The sequence below is a fragment of the Diplotaxodon limnothrissa genome, linkage group LG16 (assembly GCF_057381915.1).
Source record: "Diplotaxodon limnothrissa isolate DT_005_m linkage group LG16, D_limnothrissa_male_GT1.1, whole genome shotgun sequence".
NCBI lineage: Eukaryota > Metazoa > Chordata > Actinopteri > Cichliformes > Cichlidae > Diplotaxodon > Diplotaxodon limnothrissa.
The window spans coordinates 35,630,668-35,648,251 of NC_140611.1; the positions used below are offsets into that span (position 1 = coordinate 35,630,668).

The 17,584-nt window shown below is 45.1% G+C and overlaps 2 protein-coding genes across 5 annotated transcripts in view; both read right to left on the minus strand.

Annotated features, from left to right (window-relative positions):
• spegb (striated muscle enriched protein kinase b) overlaps positions 1–11,046 on the minus strand; it is a 43,599-nt gene extending 32,553 nt beyond the window's left edge. For all 4 annotated transcript variants that reach the window (XM_085374368.1, XM_085374367.1, XM_085374366.1 and 1 more), the window contains exon 1: positions 9,992–11,046. In XM_085374368.1, the coding sequence (XP_085230494.1) occupies positions 9,992–10,409 (418 nt within the window). In that variant the 5' untranslated portion in view covers positions 10,410–11,046. The remainder of the gene's footprint in view (positions 1–9,991) is intronic.
• Positions 11,047–14,759: 3,713 nt separating this feature from the next.
• On the minus strand, positions 14,760–17,069 carry LOC146616594 (C-X-C chemokine receptor type 2-like). Its single transcript, XM_085374166.1, has 2 exons — positions 16,041–17,069; positions 14,760–15,941 (listed from the first exon to the last, which is right to left on the minus strand). Exons 1-2 carry the CDS (start codon positions 16,045–16,047, stop codon positions 14,866–14,868), a joined length of 1,083 nt encoding a protein of 360 aa, XP_085230292.1. The 5' UTR covers positions 16,048–17,069; the 3' UTR covers positions 14,760–14,865.
• Positions 17,070–17,584: the final 515 nt, after the last annotated feature.

A 17,584-nucleotide genomic window follows, 5' to 3' on the forward strand; every position in this document is an offset into this window, starting at 1 on the left:
GCTCCTTCTCAATTAAGGACTTGCAGAGTGAGCTCTGTTAAGCAGCACCATTGCCTCTGCCACTGTCAGCTGAAACAACAGTGTGGTCAGTTCAACAGTAATATTTATAAAATGTCGGTGTCAGCATTTTAAATGAAATATTTTACGGCGCTTTAATGCTCTATTCACAGATGAAGGTTAAATCACTGCAGGAAGAAGAGAAAGATAAATTGAAATAGCACTTGCCTGTTTTGTTCTTTGGTCTGAATGTTTTTTCATAGGCACTGCTGGTATGTCCTCGACAGGTATTTTTTGTCTTGGCTTACACACAGCAGCAGGGTATTCCCCGAGATACACTGGGGGCTCCGAGCCATTACTACACGCCTAACTGAGCAAATTTCCTAAGAAAACATGAGCAATTTCTATTAAAAAAAAAGACTGAACTTATTACATATTGTAACTCTCCTAACATGCAGACAAAAGCTCCTCACTAAAACGGAAAGAAAAATGAAAAGAAAAGGCACTTTGGTCCATTACGTAACAAGTCAGAGTCTCAGCAGCTCTTGTGAGAGAATCCGTTTCTGAAAAGCACAGAGCAGAGACCTCCGTCCGCAGGTGGAAATGTCTGTTGAATGCATATCATGCACTCTGAGGGAGCCCCCCTGTCCACACAATAGCCAGCGACAGCGTAAGCATCTTCCCCCGCTGCGTTCCACCCCACAGGCAGTGCACACCGATAGGCAGAAAAACCAGTGGGAGTGATCCAGCCCTCTTGAGATCAGTGTTCTACAGCACTGGTTGACATTTTTCATGTTTCCCTTCCTCCCCATGTGTCTGTGTCTTTTTCATCAACGGGTATAATGAGCCGATGTTGTGTTGTTGGAAGAGAGGGGGAGAATCGCCGCAACAGCTAAAAGGGACCTCCTCACTCCTCTGCATTGCTGGAGCACTGTTCGAGCTCACAGAAAATGTGTTAGCCTACTGGCTGCTTTAACTGACTGCACAAGCTTTGCTCACTGCTAGAGATTGTTGTTTTTCCACATGACAATTTCAACTGCTCATAATACTTTATTGTTTTGACGTAGTAATTGCAGTTAATATTCTATCTTTAGTACAGTTTGAATCAATTGAAACAATACCTGCTTGCACAGTAGAATAAATCAGTACACAGAAACATGCTTAAAATAACATTTCAGTTCACACATGGTTACACAGTACTCTCAGCAAAATGACTGTGTGAGAGTGCAGAATAAAGTCTATATTACTAAGATAATAGTTCATATAATTACTAATGATTGCAGATCACAAATGCAAAGCAAATGTAGTGAGCACTTTCATTATAGGAGCCACCTTTCGGGCTTAATTACATGGTCTGTTGATTATGTAACCTCAGGCCTTTTCGTTTCCTTGGCAGCTGAATATCATGTGTGACTTCGACGTTAACCTCACGCTCTAATGACATGAAATCATGGGCCGCTTTGCTTTTACACTTGCTGTGTGCTACAACAGCTCATTCTAGAATAGTTATGTAAATGTACAGTCACCAGTCACTTTGTTAGCAACACATGTTCACGTGTTTGTTAACGCAAATATCTAATCAGCCAGTCACATGGCAGCAACTCAGTGCTTACTGAAGTTCAAACTGTGCATCAGGATGGGGTAAAAGGTTATTTAAGTGACTGAAGATGGCACGGTTGTTTAATTTTCCCCCATGTAACCACGTCTGGCATTCACAGAGAGCAGATATCCAGTAAGAGGCAGATCTCTGGGCAAAGTACCCTGTTGATGCCAGAGGCCAGTGTCATGGTCCTGGGCCATGTGGGCCCAGTATTCTTAGTTCTTTGTATTTTTGTATTTCGTTCCTTATTTAGGCCATGTCTTCTGAGTTGCCCTGTTGTGTTGTTCCCTAAGTGTTTTCCCTTCATGGCTCTCTCCCCCCTGTGTGCCCTCTATGTATTGATGAGCCCTCGTCTCCCTTTGTGGTTGTTTCATGTTTCCCCAGCCCGTTATGTCTGTGTTTTCCCCATGCTCTCTCTCCTCCTGTCGGAACCTCTGTGCCTCTACATGTCATGTTCAGTTCACCCCGCCCTGTCTCGTTATGATTATCAGTGTCACCTGTGTTCCCCGTGTGTGCCCACTTTCCTCGTTTACCCTCTGTGTATTTCTGTCTGAGTCTCCCTCTGTTCGGCGTCGTGTTCTCCCTCATGCTGTGTGTGATTCCCCCGTGTTTCCTGGTGAGCTTTACGTTAGTTTTTCCCAGTTTAGTTTTGTATCTCCCATTATCTTTTGTCAGCAATAAAGCTGCTTTTTGAGTTCATCCCCGTGTGTGTGAGTTTTGCATTTTGGGTCCTCCTCCTGCCTGCCACACAGCCGAGCCATGACAGAAGAACACGACCACGATATGGACCCAGCAGTTCACAACCCCTCCGCGGACCTCCAGTACGACGCGACCATGCCGGACCCAGCGTCACAAGACCAGGAGATCATCCGGACAGTGGAGTCGCTATGCGGCGGTTGGCTGCAGTGTTCCGGGGAAGAGGAACGGGTTGAGCTAGCCCGCCAAGCCGGAGTATGCGTGTCCGCATTCCCCTGGTTATGGGAGGCGCTGCATCCCCTCATCATAGACTTTCTCGCCTCCACTCTCCAACTCCGCCCGCGACAGCAGCTGCCCGGTAAGCGTGAGCCGTCGCCTGAGCCATGCTGTAGCTCTGTTTCCCCGCTGCCTCGTGAGCCTGAAGCGGTCAGAATCGGTACGGTGTGGCTCACCGCCGACACACCCTCGGCTCACGCTCCATCGGCTTCCGCTTCCTCGCCATCGCCTGACTGCACTACGCGGCTCAAGGAGATGCCAGCTGCTATTGACTTTGGTGAGGAGGAGCGGCAGCAGGTATTACGGGCGTATCGCGAGGACGAGCTCCGCTGGAAGCCCTGGCTCATCCCCGAGGAGGAGTTCTCGCCAACTGCCCCACCTCGCACCTGCCGCCCGCCCTCGCCGCCCCGATCGGACTACTCGTCCCCTGCTGTCTTTCTAGCACGGATGTGGTTGGAGGACGAGGAGCCGGTCGCCAGGGACAGTCAAGTTTTGTCCACAGCCGCTTCAAGGGGAAAGCGGCGTTCTCGCCGCCGTCGCGCACTGCTACGTCCTGTCTCGCCCTCCACGAAGCGTCCCGCGGACGCTGTGGGGGTCCTGGACGTCGATCACGTGGGGCAGCAGCACGCCGCAGGCGCACAGCTAGTGGAGGAGTTCGGGAGGGAGCCGTGGCTCGCTCCTGATCATGACGAGCGCTCTTTCCGGGGAACTCGACTGGCTCTTGGGGGTCCCCGGAGTTGCCAGGGACTTCCACCGCTCACCCCGCCCGCTTCCACGGATAGAAAGAAGCGGCACTCTCGCCGCCGGCGCTCTGAGCCCCTCACAGTTCAGTTAGCTCCCTCGCAGCCACCCTCAGTTCAGTTAGCTCCCTCGCAGCCACCCTCAGTTCAGTTAGCTCCCTCGCAGCCACCCTCAGTTCAGTTAGCTCCCTCGCAGCCACCCTCAGTTCAGTTAGCTCCCTCGCAGCCACCCTCAGTTCAGTTAGCTCCCTCGCAGCCACCCTCAGTTCAGTCTCCAGTGCCGCCTGTAGCGCAGGCCCCAGTAGCTCCAGTGCCGCCTGTAGCGCAGGCCCCAGTAGCTCCAGTGCCGCCTGTAGCGCAGGCCCCAGTAGCTCCAGTGCCGCCTGTAGCGCAGGCCCCAGTAGCTCCAGTGCTGCCTGTAGCGCAGGCCCCAGTAGCTCCTGTAGCCCAGTCCCCGATAGCAGTACGGTCCGCTGGTCAGCTTAACATTCAGCCAGGGGTCTCAAATCTCTCTGGCTCTGCATCAGCTCCTGCTGGGAGCTCGGATGAGCTCATCCAGGACTCCGCGGCTCCCACGCCGCCATCTACCTCGTCAGCTGGAGGGTCCGAGGGGCCCGTTCAGCCTCCTGTCTCCGCTGGAGGGTCCGAGGGGCCCGTTCAGCCTCCTGTCTCCGCTGGAGGGTCCGAGGGGCCCGTTCGGCATCCTGTCTCAGCTGGAGGGCCCGAGGAGCCCGTCCGGCCTCACGCCTCGTCTGCTGGAGGGCCCGAGGAGCCCGTCCAGCCACCTTCTGCTACGCCTGGTCCAGCCTGTGCTTCGTCTGCTGCAGCCTCAGAGCCTTCGTCTGCTGCAGCCTCAGAGCCTTCGTCTGCTGCAGCCTCAGAGCCTTCGTCTGCTGCAGCCTCAGAGCCTTCGTCTGCTGCAGCCTCAGAGCCTTCGTCTGCTGCAGCCTCAGCCTGTGCTTCGCCTGGTCCCGCCTTGACTGGTCCCGCCTCGACTGGTCCTGTGCCCACCGGGCCTCGGCCAGTACGCCTGACACTGGAGAGCCGCCGCCGCTGCCTTGCGCGCAGCCGGCCCCCTGAACTGCTCCGTCCTCTCCTTCGTCGCTGCCTTGCGCGCGGCCGGCCCCCTGAACTGCTCCGTCCTCTCCTTCGTCGCCGCCGCTGCCTTGCGCGCGGCCGGCCCCCTGAACTGCTCCGTCGTCTCCTTCGTCGCCGCCGCTGCCTTGCGCGCGGCCGGCCCCCTGAACTGCTCCGTCGTCTCCTTCGCCGCCGCCGCTGCCTTCCGCGCGGCCGGCCCCCTGAACTGCTCCGTCGTCTCCTTCGCCGCCGCCGCTGCCTTCCGCGCGGCCGGCCTCCGGACCAGCTCTGCCACCTGTGCCACCCGCCTGGTCGGCCCCCCGACCGTGTGACCCATGAACTCTGGTGCCTGTGGGCTCTGGGTCGGCCCCCTGAACTTTATTTTGACTATGGTCATGTGCTCCCGTGTTTTCTGTTGTTTATTTTGTTTCCCGTTCTGGTCCCTCCGTCCTGGTCCCCCGCCTCCCGCCCTGGGTGGGTTGTTTTCTGTTTTTGTTTCTCGGGTTTGGGCTGTCGGGAGCCAGCCCTTTAGGGGGGGGGGGTGATGTCATGGTCCTGGGCCATGTGGGCCCAGTATTCTTAGTTCTTTGTATTTTTGTATTTCGTTCCTTATTTAGGCCATGTCTTCTGAGTTGCCCTGTTGTGTTGTTCCCTAAGTGTTTTCCCTTCATGGCTCTCTCCCCCCTGTGTGCCCTCTATGTATTGATGAGCCCTCGTCTCCCTTTGTGGTTGTTTCATGTTTCCCCAGCCCGTTATGTCTGTGTTTTCCCCGTGCTCTCTCTCCTCCTGTCGGAACCTCTGTGCCTCTACATGTCATGTTCAGTTCACCCCGCCCTGTCTCGTTATGATTATCAGTGTCACCTGTGTTCCCCGTGTGTGCCCACTTTCCTCGTTTACCCTCTGTGTATTTCTGTCTGAGTCTCCCTCTGTTCGGCGTCGTGTTCTCCCTCATGCTGTGTGTGATTCCCCCGTGTTTCCTGGTGAGCTTTACGTTAGTTTTTCCCAGTTTAGTTTTGTATCTCCCATTATCTTTTGTCAGCAATAAAGCTGCTTTTTGAGTTCATCCCCGTGTGTGTGAGTTTTGCATTTTGGGTCCTCCTCCTGCCTGCCACACAGCCGAGCCATGACAGCCAGAGAAAAACAGCCGGACTGTTTTGAGCTGATGAGAAGGAGGCTCTGACGCAGAAAACATCTTTTCATAACCAACATGTGCAGAAGAACACACAACATCTGTTTATGTTTATAAAAGAAAAAATATTGGACAACGTATCAGTTTTGGGGTTTTTAAATAATCAAATGTTGGCATCAGTATTGGTCTTAAAGATCCTGTACTGGTTGGTCTTTACTCTTAGTCATTATATTCAGTTTGTCATCTGGAATTCAGATTTAGAAAACTGTCACCAGTACATATCCAAGGCCATGTGACCAGCACCGTTAGTAACCAGTTTATTTAAGCTCTTTTCATAATGTGTGGATTCCTAATGGCTGCTAAGTTCTTTTGCTTATCCATCACTTCACCTTCTTCTGTTCAAACATGGAAATCACAGTTGCATTATATTTCATAGTTTGGATTATGTATTCACTGAATTATGGTTTGTAGCTGTGTTTGGTTTTTGACTCTTGAAAAATCTTTAAAGGGTGCACTATGGACTCTAGTATATTTTTGCACATTGCAGTGAAATCCAGAGAGCTAGCTATTTGTTTATGTTTAAAGCTTTAATTCTTTGTTTCCATTAACTTCAATTTGCACATGTATAGAAAATTTAAACTACAAAAATTGACCTTCAGGATGTTTTAATTTGATATTTACTTGTGACCATATTGTTCATGTTAATACTGTTTATACTTGGACTGTGTATAAAATGAGTAAACTGTAATTAATATTTGGTAAAAGCCTTTTTATCAGACAGAATAGTTATGAGTGAGATCATTTTCAGAACACACTTTAGAAGATCGTCACTAGTCTCTGAGACCCTTAATAATTAAAGACCTGGGACAAAAATCAGCATTTGTGCATGTTTACATCTCGTGATGCCCTTCTGTATTTCTTATGAGCTGGATGGAAACAAGACATCACTGACACACTCAAAAACTCTGACCAAACAGACTCCAATATTCTAAACCATTTACAGCTCATATAAACCCCTTACCTGTCCTTCTGTCCATTGAAAAACACAATAATTTGTTGATGTACTTATGAAGCAACACGGCGCTGTAGGGGATTTCCACAGTGTAACTGTGGCTCCACCTGTTCACTCACATTCAAGGTCTAGGAGGAAGACAACACGGTGAGGAAACTATCCAAACATACTGGAAAAAGGCCACCGTCACACTCTGTGGCGACAGCTAATGTTCCCAGATGTAGGCAGTGCCAAGCAGTATCATTTAAGCTTCAGACAGGCACTACACCTTTCTAAATCAAATCACTATCAGCCAGTGACCAAAGTGATTCACTCACCTTATGTTTTTAGTGTTTTTCCTGCTTCCTGAGACATAAATCAAAATGAAAGCTAATGTTCTGTATCTGCTGGATGTGTCAAAGAGCAACTGTTTGGCTGCTTTACTGTCATAAAAGGTGATAATAGATGTGTGTTGTGTATAAAATAGCAAAAATAGAAAATAAAGAACGCTGCAAATATTTCGATCATCTTTCAGCTTATTGTTTGGTTTCATAGCAAAGGTGTAAAGAACCAAAAAGCTTTGATACGACCTGCCTGGCACCAAATGACAGACTAAGTTAGCAGCTAAGAGTCAGATGTTTCACACTGGAGATGGCAATGACTAAGCTAATAGGAGCTTAATAGCAGGTGGCCAGAAATACACGAATCAATGCTATTGTGGCCCCGTGTCTGGATGTGTAAATATGCAGCTACTGAGTAAATACAATAAATCAACTGCCTAATTAAAGGCAAAAACTAAATAAGGAAAAAGGCATGACATCATTCAGCATGTGGCAGACAGTTTTTTGGTTGTATATTTAGATGATGTGGATTCAAACGCGTACCTTTTCCTGATCAGTGTGCGTGTGTTGGTGGGTCATGCAGGGCTCGGCTAAAATTAGCAGTGATGTCTTCCTGTGTAACAGGAGAGACGCTGGCCTGCTAACATCAGAAAAATCTAAGGCCTGGCACATTCCACTGTATAAATAACTAGGGAGAGTTGGTGGACAAGGGGGGCGGGACAGAGAGACATTTTCAAAGACAGAGGAAGAGGTGGGAGAGGGAGAGAAAGAGAGAGGGAAAAGGTTCAGGCCGGATCATTGAGTGATGGGACAGCTGTAGACTACGAACATGGTGGAGAAGAAGAGAGCTGAATCAAAGTGAAGGTTAAAATGGAGCGACAAATGAAAACTTCCCAGCATAAAAAGCCCAGCAGCACAGGACTTGTTTAGTCCTCACAGGCTGTAAATGCTGACAAAGCTCTCGTCCAGCTAACGGTTCCACAATTGTTAAACTGATCACATGAAACATGAACATTCATGTGAATATTGTGTTGCCTGCTTACATGAAAGCACATTTTTTGCAATGTGATTGCTGTAAACATTGTCATACTGTATCATGTGATAGGGATGTAATAGGACTTCTGCATTATGGTCATTATTTATCTCTAAATGTGTTGGTTTCTCTGATACATACAGTTTGTTAATGAGGTGGTGACACTGGTTTGTTTTTTCTGCGATATATCGTATGATGTTGCAGATTAATGTGCGGTTTCTGGATTTTTAAAACGAAAGGCCAATTATATTTTTTCCAACAATCAAACAGAAATTGAGACTCAACCAAGACTTGTTTAGTTTAACAGCCTGGTTGTGAGATCCTGTTGCGCAGTTTTGTGTATCTTTTTGTGGACAGTGTCCAAGCAGTCAATATTTATGTAGGAAAGGAAATGTTATACGCTGCAGTATTTTTTTGCTGCCTACACTACAAACAATTCTTGTGATCAGCTGTCCAGTTTGCAGACTTCACCACTCTTTTAGAACCCATTTTTCTGTCCTAGGCTTGCACAATCTCTCTTGTTCTTTGATACGAGGAAAAACTGTTATATAAGGACCCAGTCCCTTTTCCCACCAGAAAACACTTTCAATCTTCCAAACTTTAGTGATGTTTAAGTGAGTACAGTGTATCCAAGAGAGATGGTTCTGACATCTTTGCTCACGTAAATGCATGCCACATGTAATATATTCTAACAGCAGGAAAGGGCAGTTAGAAACTTAAGCAAGAGTTTCCCTACACACTGGTGCTGACTGCAGAACAATGACAAATGCTGGGGCTGATATATGAAGGGCAAATTTGAGGAGCAGCTAATGCCATTTTTCAAAGCAGCTGAGGTGGTCAAAGCACTCAGGTGAGCTGAATTTAGATCAGTGCCGGGGATGACAAGAAGCATGAGAAGAGGTTTTTGTTGATAAGAATGCATTGCACCGGCCTCCGGAGCGTCTCCAGTTAGACATTGAGGAATCTAACTGTAATGCATTCTCAGGGACTCACCTCAGCTAAATCGGTCAAAAGCAGCGGTTGGCTTAAGGGTGGTTTATTTTCAGCATGCATGGTGGAAATCCAGCTTTTCCACTACATGCTTTTCTCAAACAACAATGCACCACAAAGGGAGACTATACTTGTATCTTACTGCACGCTTCAGCAGGACAGAACATCGAAGAAAAACAATATGCTTTGCAAGCACACACTGCATTTGGCTGTTTGTGCGTATAAGTTTATTCTTTATTATCTGATTTTGCGATTATATTTTAGGTGTTTTGCCTCAATCTCAGCTTCAATCACAGTGCCATGCACTGACCTTGAGTGAAATGATAATGATATAAACTGATTTAACATTGAAAAGAACGGTGAGCTATAATAATGATCTTGTGACAATGAAGCCTATGGAGCAACTTGCATCCTTTTTGGAATATTAACTGCAACTCCAACCCTGGTGGAATAGATTCACAGACGGATCAGCGGCTGCTCTAGCACGTCATCCCTGTCCTTGTGTACATGTGCAAAACATGGATGTATACGATGACTGACACTTCACCACCAGCATTGAAAAATTGTTGAAGCTTTGACTTGTCACTGGCAGCACGTAGCAACAAGTTTGTAGCTAGATTTGTTGGCTTCCATTAAAAATAACTTTCAGACATTTGTTTCTGCCATCAGTCGTGCATCAATACGTGCAGCTACATTTTTAAAAGCTGCATGGACACATTTGAGATTGATTTTTAGCAAATGCAGTTGCTATTTTGCTCTCCATGTGCGCTGTTTAGCTGCAGACTGGTCAGAGGAAGATGGTCTATAATCAGACTGCAAATGGAAATCATGAAAGCTTCTTGTCATGAAAACCTTGTCCTTTGCTTTCATATTCTGCATATTCATTTGCAGATGCTTGTTTATAGAGATTACTGATATTCTAAAGGCTCAGGAACCAATCAAGCACCATAGTGGACTTTTAAGGGAAAACTGGAGGGTTTTTTCCAATTAATTTGAAGGTTACTTTTGGAAAAGTGTGGTATAAAATATGTTTTAGTGGATTTTCACATGTCAAAACCTGCAAAGTGAATCCAGAAAAAGCTATTCAGTCTGAAGTAAACCTTTAGACAGATGGATATTACCTTCACCCAGATCCAGTACAGCAAGCACAGCGCTGCTCCGAGCCTCTCCCAGGTGATTGTTGGCAATGCAGGTGTAGAGACCAGCATCACTCGGTTTGCAATCCCTAATCCATAGCCCTCCGTACTCTTGGTTCTCCATGTTGAGGAGTTCATCGTTATGGTACCAATACAGGGAAGGCTGTGGATCTCCAGCCACAGTCACCTTCAGACGGATGTCACAGCCTGTCCCCACGGCAGCGTTCCTCATTTTCCGTGTAAAAACCGGTGGGGTTGGGGTGTGGTAACCAGGTCCTTGAGGTTCCGGGACAACTTGGTCTGGGCTTGCTTTGGACCGTTTTGGGGGGATGATGGGACTTGGTGGTGCCCCTGCTTCATCTGCCCCTTTTTTCAGGGTCATTTGCACCTCAGCTTTTCTCATGGCTAAAACAGTCTACCTGGACTTTATGATTATATCACTACCTGGGCCTTGTCTTAGCAAGCCGTAGTCATGCCTTAAAAGGGCATTAGAGGCTACAGGTTACACACATACACACATACATTACAGCTAACATGGCGTTCATGTTTTTGAACATTGGAGAGATAAATTCATTTTACTTTTACTTTAGAAACACGTCAATAAGATTAAGTGCTCCTTGAATTGCTGTTCTCTAACCGCAGCTGTTGTTTGAAGAAGAAAAAGAAATTGTTGATCATCAGGTAATTAAGCAGATAGAGATAGCTGCCGCTCTCCTGCCTGAAGGTATTTTTAGGGCAAGACCTACTGGATCATGTTGCATTAACGGCTCCCTGGACTTGTCTGTTAGAAGTGACGGTTGCTTCTCCCCCTTCTTTTCGTGGTCTTCTCTGACTTTTCAAACTTTTGTAACCAGTTCCCAGAAGTGTGTAACGCATTCACTCAGCATTGTGTGAAAGTCTTCAGTGAGATTCCTCTTTATTCCTGGTGGCCTTGAGAGTGTTTCTTGGTTGGCTTCTGGTTGAATGGAAGCATCAAGTCCTCTCTGGTGAGTCGCACAGTGCCCCCCCCCTCCCACCTTATCCCATGAGTTAAACCGCCCCACTCATGATCTCCCCCTTAGCTCTACCAGTCAGGGGAAATGACAGTCACAGCCCAGCAAGTCTTAGAACGACAGCTGCATGCTGAACCATCTGACCACTCACTGCTGGGCTCCCGCCCCCTTGTAATTTTTAGCCAACCTGAGGTCAGTAGAACATGTGAGGTGGCGCAACACTTGGTACACCAGAGGGTCTGCATGGGGCATATGTTCAATTTCTAAGTCACAGAGTCTGACATTGCCCCACCCCCCCACCCCCCATTATGTGTAAGGTGTCAAATTTCATGTGTATCATTCAAAACAAATTTATCATTGGAATAATTATGTGAGGCAAGAGTTGGACCAATGAAACAAATATTGTAGGAATCCTTAAGTATTTAGTAGCAAAGGTAGCTGAGGTGGCGTCAGAGGTGCTAACCTGTTGGCTGATGTTGGCTAGTATGTCGCATAATCCCCCCCCCCCCCCCCCCCCCCCCAAAAAAAAAAAAAAAAAAAAAAAACGTAGCAAAACTGTGCACATTGTTTTCAGAAACCATAGATCATATATTAAAAAAAATATTAACGTGAGTGTTAATGTTGCATAGCTTGCCCTCCAGTTGGCACTTCCAACGCACAGGACTTTGTAACATCTAGTTAAGGTAGACCTTAAACAAGTCAATTTATTACGGTCACAAATGTTAGGTCAAAAGAAAAAATATCTGTGGGTTTATCGGAATATCTGTTTTTTTAAATCACCAAATACTTCTATCGGTGTTGTTCTTAAAAATCCTTTAGTGGCTGGTCTTATTTTTCTATTAGTCATTACATTCAGTTTGCCATCTGTAATTTATGACTGATATTGAGTGTTATAAGTGTTGATGGTACAAAGTTTGCCCACCAGTGGGCCCTCTGGAACTTCCCTGCTGGCAATACACATGTTTGAAGTACCTGACACGCACTGTGGAAACAAGTAACTACACGAAACAAATGGTGGAGACATCTGTTCATGATTGATGTGTCTGAATCATGGACTTAACAACTATCAGCTGATATTTCCCAGGATATTGGCTTTTTAAATATCAATTTAATATCAGCATCTTAAAAAGTCTTTATCAGTCGAGCTCTAATTATCAAGCCTGAAGTTGCATTTTCAGCATCGTAAGTTTGCCTTGGAAATGGGAAATGTCGACATGCCCTAAAGCAGACCTTCCCAAAGTGTGGGGCCCGCCCCCTAGGGAGGGGGAGGGGCGCAGAGCCATGGCAACAGTATCCCACATTCTTGATTTTTAGTTCACAAACACTTGTTGTAATGACTACTCCTGACATTTTGGAGATGTTAGCGCTTTATACAGTAAAGTTACAGCGGGATACAAATAACATCAGGCTGATCCTGCCACGATTTGTCCCCCGGTTCAAATCACAGACAAACAGTATCCCACAGTTGTTTGTTTTTAAACCCATTTTGCACAGAGAGGCGTTTTTTTTTATTTGATAGCAATGTTGAATATTATTACTCAGGGAAAAAAACAACTACACAAACATAATCACACTGTGACGCCTCTGCCTTTGTAAATGGAGGGACAGTAGCTGCCTGTTTGTATGTAAGCTGTAAAACCTGAAGATAGTCAGATTAACAGAAACGTATTTTGTTTCTATCTGCCATTCTGCAATTCATCTCATGTAAACAAAAACGTGGCGCACAGCGTGACGTGAAAAAGGGCACATACCTTTGACGTTGCCTGGCGAACTCTGTATTCCTTGTTCACATGTACACGCAAAAAAGGAGTTTTAAAAAGATCTCCGTTTTCGGTGATTCAAAACGCTGTTCACGTGTGAACGAAACAGCTGCGTTTTCAAAAATAGCCGTGTAAATGTGGACGTAGCGTAAAAGAGTTAGTAGTTTATTTTCTTACTACCTGTAATTTATTGCAGATTACTTGTATTTGGTTAATTGTTTACTAAATGTTTGAGTTGTGAAATAAACCACAATGGAGCAAAATATGGGTGTGTGTGGTTGGAGGATGTGTGCGTGCGCGCGTGCACGCGCGGGGGGGCGAACATTTTTCTTGTAAAACAAAGGGGGCCTAAAGAATTTATTGTTTTGTTTGTTTCTTTATTTTATTTACTAATGTTCGATGTTTATCAAACAAATGGTTTACTTAATAAAGTTTAACATGAGAGACTTATGACTCTGATGTCCAACACTCTATAGACAAGGAAATAAAGTTAAACCTTATAAAACTGACACAAAAACTGAATCTGGAAGTGGCTTTCCATCAACAAACCCAAATTTAAGTTGTATAATCGTGTATATAATTGTACTTTTATCACAAACCGTGCCCAAAACAGCTCAAAAAACCTGCGGTCTCCCAGTATTGCTACACATTTAGTGCTAGCATGCTAGCTTTGCACATGTACTTGTCCATTTATATTTATATGTATATTTATACCTATATCTCTATCTTTATCTCTTTATCTTAATATTTATCTATCAATATCTCTGTTTTACACTCATTTTATACGAGTGCCTGATGTTTGAGATATATTTGCTGCTATGACAACTCAGTTTTCCTCCGGGATTAATAAAGTCTCTGATTCTGATTTACAATATACATGAATGCTGAAAGAAGCTGCAAACTTCAGCTGCAATGAAAACAAAAAAGCCTGACATACATGGAGCAGTTTTGTTGTAAAAAAGGACAAAGCTTGTAAGACCTGGGCAGTGAGAAAAACATGAACCTTTTAATTAACCTCTTACACCTGGTAGGAAAAAAGGAAAAGCACAAAACCCAAGAAAGCAACGTTTTGGGCTGTAAATGTTAGATTAAAAAGTTTGAAAATCCACTTTCATAGCTTTTGCATCCTGGATTTGTGAAAACTATTTAAAGTTAGACACAAGTTCAGCAGTAGCAGTTGGTTAGTTGCACACCTGCAAGTTCTTCCCGGCAAAATAGGAGTTTCTGTGGATCATCCAAACTGGCGCTATTTCTGCAAACCCAACAGCCAGTGCCAGTATTGAACCAACATGCTTGTCAGTTATCAAGTAAATTAGATGTTTTTGATCATTTTGTAATCAAGAGGGAGTAGATATCGCTCCTCCGATCTCAAATATGGCTGCATTTCTGTGGCTGCAGTCATTAAAACTTCTGCTTTTTCTCCCCTATACAAGCAAAGTTCACACCATTAACCCAATGGTGGGAACCTTGTGGAGGGGGGGGGGGGGGGGGGGTTCCCATCATTTGACTGTGGTGTCTCAGCTGATCAATGAACACGTAAACCTCCAATGACTCTGCGGTGTCATATCAATCACAAACAAAGGAGCAAAGTGGATGGTTTTATTCATTTCTCATATATACAGACGTTGATGGCAACCATATACAGATACAAAAATGTAAATGCATTTCTATAAAAATAACTCAATGTTATGTAATTGATGAACTGATGTTTCACAATCTACCGCCGAATTGTTGCAACTCAGAGTTCACTGGCAAGGGCTCAGTGTTAATGTTGTAATGCTGCGATGTCGTGTTGAAACGCGACATTTTTTATTTTCTCTTTCTTCAGAATCGTCATTGAAGATGACGGGGCGAATTTAACAAAAAAGTGTGTGCAGCAAATCAAAGTTAAATAATAATAAAATAGAATCTAAAGTCTTAAAAAGTATGTACACTAATAATATTATTACACAAATTATTTAAAAATATTTTGAAGTCTTTCTTTGACAAATATTAGCTGCAGTACAAATATGAGGATTATCAAAACTAGCAGTTTTCCACACTTTAATCCCCACATTAAATCTCCCTGATCAGCTGATCTGAGTAGTTTCAAGTGTCTCTGATGTTCTCACATGATTGTAGGCGTGAGCTCCGATGACAGCGAAAATCTGCTGCTTCTTGATGTTGACGATCTTTCAATGATTCCTATCTTTGCCATTAACTGCCGTAGCCTCCTTCTGAATTTCTCTCCCAGGAAAGCGTACAGCACTGGGTTTAAACAGCTGTGAAGCAGGGCCAGACTCTGGGTGACAAACATGGCCTGGTCCACTGCTGTCCTCGCTGGGCACTGATACTCTACTATCTTTGCCCTGAAAAATGTGTCCACTATCACTACTAGGTGGTACGGCGTCCAACAAAGCAGGAAAGCGAGGACCACGAATATGATAACTTTCATGGCTCGCTGGCGTTGAAACCCCCCACGGATGTGAAGGAGGCGATGGATGGTGATTCCGTAGCAGGGCAGCATGATGGCCAGGGGGATGAAAAAACCCAAAGTGTGGCGGAGAATTCTGGTGGCCAGTCGCCACTCATCAGCAGTGCTGGGATCGTATTTTTCAGTGCACAGTACGTGACTAGAGTTGTAAGAGGTGAAAGTGGAGCTGAACAAGCCCGGGAGGGACAGAAGCGCTCCGACAATCCAGACGGCGGCACAAACTCCCCAGCTGACCAGCTGTCGATTAGTCCTACGAACCTCCATGGCGCGCACAATCACAGTGTACCGGTCCACACTGATGCAAGTCAAGAAGAGAATGGTTGAGTAGAAGCTCACCTCTTGGAGGACAGTGACTATTTTGCACATGGCTTCTCCAAATACCCAGCCCCGAGTAACCGAGGTGGCCCAGAACGGGAGGGTGATGGCGAGCAAGAGGTCTGCGATCGCCAGGTGGAGGAGGTAGAGGTCAGAAGGGGTCAAAGGTTGCTTGCTTAAGCTGATCACCAGCCCCACCACCACGTTACCGGGAAGTGCCATCACAAAAATGAGGACATAAAAGACACTGACAACGATCATCACAGTATCTGAGATGGTGTGAAAGCTACAGGGCTGGGTGGCGGGGTCAAGTAAAAAGTCTGTGTAATTATAGCTAAAGTTCAGAGCATCGTAAATGGCACCAAAATCCTCCCAGGACAATGATGCGTTTGGTTCTGAGGACAAAAAAGAAAAAAAGAAAAGAAAGCATTAAATTATTACAAAGACTTTTCCAAAAAGATTTAAGTTGATGAAAGGAGGATGAAAAAACTCACCAGTCATTGTGATGTCTTCTCAGCGGGACGCACTGAATGTGTCACACAAAGGCATTTGTCTCCTAAATGATGTATCCCTCTAGACCCCTCCCACCAGGTCCATTTTCCTGTTTGCGTCACACACACAGACTTTGATTTGCTCAAGAATCCAAACATGAAGGAAGTCTGTTTCCAGTCCCATTTACATTTACACATAGCTGCAAGCATATAGCACAACGTCACTGTCATTTATTTCTTTTTACAGCTTCATGTGTTGTTGTTTTTTCTTTTTAATACATCATTACAGAGTATTTTTAATAGTCTTTTTTTGTTGTTGTTGCTAAACCACAGTGCTTCCCCCAAAACAAACCCAGGCCCATGATGTGAATCACTGTGTCATGGGATTACTGTCACACTGGAGGCAAAATTGAAACAGAAACCACTTGTTGATGTGGTCTGTGAAATCTGTGAAATAAAAAAACACTGTTTGTTTTGTTTTGTTCCATGCATCGCGATCGTGTAAGCCATATACAGAAAAAATGGGAAAATAAGGAAAAAAAGCCTGGGGTACCGTTCAGCCTGTCGACAGTAGGATCTTTAGGAGTTGCCAGATCATCTTTTACCGCAACCATCAACCTGTGCCCTGGCCTGAAAATATGAACAGTTACAGCAATCTGACAGCAGAAGGGTTACCGTCATGATGATAATTCAGTGATTGCAGATTGGGGAAAAGCCTTGAATGTCGTGCACCTGAGTGCACAGTGATGCTGGTATAGCTACAGGTTATACATGAGTTGTATCAGGGTTGCCAGATTCCCAAAAGAGATTGTCAGTAGATGCAGTGAAGCTGTCAGCATGTGAGGCTGATAAGAGATCCTTCTTTGTAAATAAACCAATGGTGTGGCTTAAGAAAATCCTACGTGGCCTGCTTCTAGAGCTGTTGTGCTCAAAAGATTTCCAGTAAACTTGACAATAGCCTTTCAGGCCGAGGGGTAAAATACAAAATGAAGCAAAACACACCACAACATTGCTCCACCTTTTCCGACTCAGTTTAGAATCCTATACAAATGATTTTGTATGTGTTCAAAATTTTTTTAAATTAGTCGATATGTTCAAAATTTATTGATGTAACAGGTTGAAATCCTCATGTCGGCTTCTGTCGGTACAAATCTAAAATATGACAAATCACACGACGCTACTAGACTTCTGATGAAACACTGAGGAAGTTCCCAGCTCATCACATTCTTTGTCAACACGAGTGTCTAAGATCACATTTCCTGCCACACTTCTCATGTGTGTGTCAACTTCCAGTGTCACAAGCTCTCGGCTTTTATCATAAACATGTTTTGAACATATGGTTCTTTGAAAAAAATAATAAAATAACTTTAAAAAATAGTTCTTTGAAAGGTGCTCAGCAGTGACATGATTGCAAAAAAAGACTAAGAAAAAAACACATCTTGGTAAATAAAAGTAGAAATATAGAGTTACAGTAAAATGAACAAGTGATTACAACACATGAGCAACACAGAAATGAATTCTGAAACAGTGCTTTAAATATTTGAAAT